The 6,510-nt window shown below is 37.7% G+C and overlaps 1 protein-coding gene across 1 annotated transcript in view; it reads left to right on the forward strand.

The window, feature by feature from the left end:
* The window catches only part of LOC110028849 (protein NRT1/ PTR FAMILY 4.5-like), a 13,426-nt gene extending 8,477 nt beyond the window's left edge, over nt 1-4,949 (forward strand). The window contains 3 exon segments of the mRNA XM_020730866.1: nt 1,616-1,783; nt 4,358-4,600; nt 4,683-4,949. Coding sequence (XP_020586525.1) covers nt 1,616-1,783; nt 4,358-4,600; nt 4,683-4,949 — 678 coding nt within the window.
* The last annotated feature ends 1,561 nt before the right edge of the window (nt 4,950-6,510 follow it).

The raw sequence follows: 6,510 nt of genomic DNA on the forward strand, positions 1-6,510 counted from the left end.
ACAAAGTCTCCCGCCGATCCATGCAATACTAGAACGTTTCCTTACAAACTCTCTCAAAATCTCCTCTTCAATCTCTCCAAAAGGGTAGCAATCTACATTTCTACTTCTATTCTAAATTCCCTAAACTTTCTCCACACTTTTCCTAACATTCCTCTCACAAAAATCCTTTTTTTTCTAACCTAAATTCGTTCTTTTAAAGTGTAGGGACGAAGTATGAATAGTTGCCACAAGAATCCTTTCAAAAAGCGTCCAAATATTTTGAATTTCGGCCCATAACCGCCAAAAGTGGGTTCATAGTCATCATGGGCGCCGTCGGCGGGCTCGAGGGCGCTGTCGGCGAGCTTTTATGTCATTTTTTGGTCTTCTCGGGTAAATCTTGCCGTCGGCGCCGTTTCGGCGCCGTCGGCGGGGCGGCCGGGCCGGCCCCCTTTTAGCGCGGTCGGCGGGCAGACTGCGCAGCTCCACCATTTCGCTCCGTTTGGCTCTGTTTTAGCTTTGTTTTGCCCCATTTTAGTTGCGTTGTGTTCCTAACATATAGCCCTACAAAATAAGCATAAAAACAACCTTCCTTTAAAGTGTAATCTCATTCAAAAATATGTAAGAAGTGTAAAATAGATTAAGCATCGAAAGACTTATCGAAAGGTGACAGGGCAAAATTTCATTTCTTGCTCGTTTTTGCTCCAAATTGCACCGTTTTTGCATCTTTTTGCTCCAATGTCCATAATTCATCATACCTGAAACAAAACATCAAAAATACTCTTCTTTAAAATGTAATATCATCAAAAATAGTGTAAAATAGGTATGAAAATCTCAATATATTTTCCTTTGGTCAACGTTTCCCGCCATAGTTGCTTCGTCGTGCTCCACACATCCTCCCTTCTCTTTTCGTCTTTCGTTAACGTCTCTGACCACACCTCTCCTTGTTATTTTCCACACTTGAACACAACTTGAGTTGTGAATGCAACATTAAGGGTTCGTTTGGGGGGGTGATTATCCTGGTGCGGCGATATTTTCGGAACATCGCCGTTGTGTTTGAATAACACGTTGGGGCGGCGTTCTGGGAACGACGCGACGCGTGTTATTTATTTTATATTACAATCCCGATCGCCGGGAAGGCCTTGCGTTTGACGTTTGAAGCTGGATTTTAGGTCGTGAATTCCTCCCGTGCCCTTGGTTTTCTCTATCGCGCTCTCCCTTGCCTTCTCCCTCACTGATCTTCTCCCTCGCAAACATCACCTCCTGTTGGTTACTCCGTTGAGATATGGTATGCTTTCTGGTTAAGTTTTGCTTGATCTTCTCCTTCCGTTCATCGATTGGATTCTTTCATTTTTTTCTCAAGATTTGGTTTGGATCTCTGTTTTGATTTTGAGGATATACTTCCTGGACTATTTGGGAATGCATTGCAGAGCAAGGAGTTGGTTTTTCTAGGTGCATGTTTTGATTTCCCATGAAAATCGTTTTTGTGCAAATAGTTTTTGAGGAAATCGTTCCCGTGCAATTTGTTTTTGTGCAAATAGTTTATGTACACTATAATGAGGTTTTGGTGATTCTCAATTTTTCCGAAGTTGCAGCATGTTTCTATGCAAATCATTTTAGATTTTATTTATGGCTTTAGATTTTGAGCATAGATTTTGGTTGTTCCCATTTATATGCACTTCGGAAAAGATTTTTTGTTCTTCCTGTTCCATTGCAATGTCAATTTGCGTTGGAACATGTTTCTGTGCAAATTGTAGCTTTTGAGTATGTTTTTGGTTTTCCTGTTGTTGTGCACTTCGAACAAATGGTTCTTTTGAAGGCTTAGTTCTCCTTGTTTCATTGCAGTTAGAGAGAAATTTTGACTGCATACAAGATGTTACAAAGAATAGATGATTTCGATTAATATGGCTGTTAGATACATCAAAGCAGCAGTTTTTGTCATTGAAAATTAGATTTGCCTTTGGTATTTTTAGATTAATGTGGCTGCTACATACATCAATGCATGAATATTTTGGTGATGACATAAATTGATACATTATGCAATCTTTCGGGTATGGTGTATTTAGAGTTGGCTTTGGTATTTTTTTGGGAATCTCGGTTGAAGGGGTAAGGGGCTAACATCAATGCATGAATTTCGGGCATGGTGTATTATGCAGTGCAAAGAGAATATTCGGTAGATGCTTTAAAGAGAATATTGGGTATGGGGATTTAAAGATAATATTGGCTCCGGTTTTGTTACAAATGTACATGAATTTTTTTTTTATGAATTTTTACAATTGTACCTCAGTTGCATCATTCTCCATAGAGAATATGCCAGCCTATGTATCCTTATGAAATTGCATAATAAAGTATTTTCAATGTCTTATTGTGGATGTAATTCATTGACCGAACCACATAAATCATTTGTGTCTTCATATATTTATATTTTATTTTTGATCAAATAGATATGTTGTTGTTTGTATTGGTGGCTAATGTTTATGTTTGGAGACTGTTGTTGTTGTTGGGTTAATGTTGTTGTTCAACATTAAAAACTTCAACAATTCTATTTCTTCAACAATTCTATTGAGATTCAAAATTAAAAACTTTTTTATTCTAATTTTTTGTCTGTAGTTTCATTATGTCTAAAAATATTAAAGGGAGCTCGTCCATAATGTGGGATAAAGAAGTAACAAATATTTTTTGTAATCTTTGTATAAAAGAAATAGAACTTGGGAACAGACCAACAACATATTTTAATAAGGAAGGGTGGCAAAACATTGTTAAGAGATTCAAAAAATTGGTTGGCAGGGATTACGACAGGCTTAAATTTAAAAACAAATAGGACCAATTAAAGAAGTAATGGAAAATCTGGAAGGAGTTGAAACGTGGATCTACCGGTTTGGGTTGGGATCCAATTAAAAGGACAATTGATGCTCCAGCTGAATGGTGGGCTGAAAAATTAGAGGTAATTTATATCTAATCAATGAATTGTTAGATTCCCAAATTGTTTTCTCTAATTATAATTGCCTAACTATTCCCTCTTAATGTTATATCACAGGCGGTACCTGCAGCGAAAAAGTATAAACTGTGCAGAATTGAGCCTAAATTTAAAGAAAAATTGGACGTAATGTTTAAATGAGTTATCTCAACGGGAAAGTTTGCTTTCAACCCTAGTGAAAGCGGTTTTACAGGGATACCAGATGAATTCACACATGAGCCATTGACACCTGATGAAGAAGTGCCTAGCATTAACCAAAGGGATATGGGGGAGTCCAGCACAATTTTAAAGAGGCCCAGGATTGCTAAGAAAAATAAAGAGAAGTGACATTTTGTGAACACCTCCTTCGATCGTTTAATTGAAGCTTTTGCGACTCACCTATCTCTGATGCTAACATATTAGACTATCTGAGGCTTTCGGGTACTATTCCTGAAGTTGTGGTTGATAGGCAATTTCACGCACTGTGTGTGAAAAAACTTGAGGATTCAACTCGAATGAAAATATTCATGGTGCTAGAACCAGAATTGCGTCTCGAATATTTACAGGTTTTGATCGATGAATGATTTTATTTATGGATTGTATATGTATTTGTTGCACTAATTGAACTTCTACTTATGTCGTTTCTTTTCTAAATGTTTGGAACTTTGAATCATGTACTCTTTTTTTATATGTTTTTACCTTTACATATGTAGCCTTTTATTTATAAGTTGAGTGTTATATGTTCTGAACATATTATGTTTAGACCTTCTACATATGTAGTCTTTTTTTTATAAAATATTTGTAATCTCTTATATATTAATTAGTGTTTTAGGCATTTCTTATTATGGACTCATTATGTTTACATTTTAAATCATTTAGGATGGATCTGCAACGTGAGCGTCGTAGGAGAATGTCATTTGCTACAGCCGTTGCGATATTGTTGTTGGTTTATTACCGGCATAGCACTGCACTGCTCGCATTACCACATGACATCCCCCTTTGTTGGAGATAAATGAGTTGGTGAAATGTTTTTTGGCCATCCAATAAAGTTCAGAAATATTTTCAGAATGACAAAACCTATTTTTATGGATCTTCTGCACGAGTTATGCATAAATCACGACCACTAGGATTCCAATTTGTATATTTGAGCAAGTAATATTTTTTATTAACAGTGTTTTTCATACCAGAAAAATATGATCTAGTTGATGCAGGATATCCTATGCAAAGGAGATACCTGAAGCCCTACCTGACACAAAATATCTTCTTCCTGATTTCGAGCAAGCTAGTGGCATAGTCCGTGGCAAAAATGAAATGTTTAATAAACGCCACTCATCTTTACGTGGGGTAATTGAAAGAACAATTGGAGTTTGGAAGAAGAAATGGGTCATCCTATGTGATATGTCATCGTATCCTTTCCAAAAACAGGTGCATATTGTGGTTGCAACAATGACATTACATAATTTCATCCGAAAACATTCCTCACAATCAGATACAGACTTCAGTATGGCTGACAATGATGAACTGAATGTTTTCGAGCAACCTCCAGGAATTGTGGGTGGGCATTCATTACCTGAGAATGATATAGACTCTAATGAATTTGGAGATTATGATGGTGAAGGGTTGGCTGATATGATTGTTTTAAGGGAGTCTATCACAAATGCTATATGTGTCTGCTGATCCATCAAGTTTTTCTTAAAAGCTGACATTTGATTCTTTTATTTTTTTCGCAGTTATACAACATGACTTCTAGGATATCAGTTACAAACAGAGGTATTTTGTGTTATTGTGGACTACCGTCTCCGTTGCTCACGTCACGTCAGTCACGTCAGACGTCAGTCTCATAGCTTTGAGAGGCAGTTTTACGGTTGTGTCAAGGGTGTTTCAGCTCGTTAAGGTTTCTTCCGGTGGGTTGATAGTCCCACATATTACACTGCCAGCACTCATGCCAGCAGTCATGGGAATCCAGTGTTTTCTCAGGTTGACAGTGCAGATGAGGACAGACATAGCCAGAGTCTGAAATTAAATATTTTAATATTTCTCATTGTTGTTGTACTTGTATTTGTACTTTTTTTAGTTCTCATGATACTCATGAGGGTGTGAGAACTGTATGTCATCTTTTAGAACTAATCTGTGATGATCATATGCTTTTGCAATATACGTTTATGTTCTACCAATAAGTTATTTTGAATAAGCTGCCCCAAACAATTTTATTAGACAGGGGCAGGAATGTCATTTAACCACCAATAAGTTATTCTGAATAAGCTGCCCCAAACAGCAATACAGAATATTTCAATAATCTACAAATTATCAGATTATCAGAATAATATGCTTATCAGCAGATTAAAAATAATCAACACCTGCGCCAAACAGACCCTAAGTCACGAAACCCCTCTTCTTTTTCGGCCTCTTCTTTCCAATAAGAAACCCACACATTTCTAAACGATCGCCTTGAAGAAGGCTTCACCATTGGAAACTTGAAGCTTTCACTTTTGAGGGAAGTGAAGGGAAGATAGGGTTATGGGCTTCTATTGTGATTCAACTGAAGGTTTGGTGAAACTCTAATATAGGTCTCCCTTTCTCTTAGGGTTTGTTGGGGCAGCTGTTAATTATTTATAATCTGCTGATAAGCAGATTATTTTGATAATATGTAGATTATTATAATAAACTGGCTTGGTTTTTAGAGTTTATTCAGAACAACTTACTAGGAGTTGTTGTTGGATAAATGACCATTCTGCCCCTGTTTGGTTAAGTTGTTTACAACAGAACTGTATGGTTAAGAACTGAATGATAATTTTTCCAATATAACAATTAAGAAATTGCTCAAAAATCACCAAAAACAGAAACAGCTTAAATTGATTATCAATATAAATAGCACAGAAAGAGAAATCGATATAAGTCCAACACCAGTTCTTCGAAAGCTGAATACAAAAAGATTAATGGTTTCAATAAAGAATCCTAGTTAACAAGATAATTGTCAAATTTAAGAATCCTAACAACAAAGCAATATGAGCAAATGAAATTAATCATTAAAATCAACGGGAGAAGGTGCATTAAAGAGTCCTAATAACAATGCTTCCTCGGGATATAAAAGTGTGATCAAGATGGTAGCCGGCCCTTACCTTCCTCGCTAGTCATGCAACGCAGGGAGAGACCGGCAATGCTTTACGGGAGAAGGTACATGCGGTAGTGGAGGGGGAGGATCGTGAGCTTCAGTTATGGGGTCGACGAACAGAGGAGTAGTGGAGACGAACGAGGTCGACAAACCGGATCGTGAGCTTCGGTTTTGGGGTTAACGAATGGGGAAGAAGGAGCAGTGGAGACGAACGGGGAGTTCGGAACAATGCAAAGTAACGAACAGTTGCAAAGGGAACCAAAGAGGAGCTCGGAGTTTCCCTCTTCCTTCTTAGCTGCGAAGGGCACCGAAGGTATTCAATCTCTAAACGCCAGTCGCAAACGCCGAACACATCTCATCCCCCGCGTGTGACTCCTATGGAGAAATAAAAGACCGCCTTTCGCGGCGTTTTGAAAAGGCTCACCCAATGCGGTTTCCAAACACAGCGGCGGCGTTTTCAAAACAC

This window comes from Phalaenopsis equestris, unplaced genomic scaffold (genome assembly GCF_001263595.1).
Source record: "Phalaenopsis equestris unplaced genomic scaffold, ASM126359v1 Scaffold000533, whole genome shotgun sequence".
NCBI lineage: Eukaryota > Viridiplantae > Streptophyta > Magnoliopsida > Asparagales > Orchidaceae > Phalaenopsis > Phalaenopsis equestris.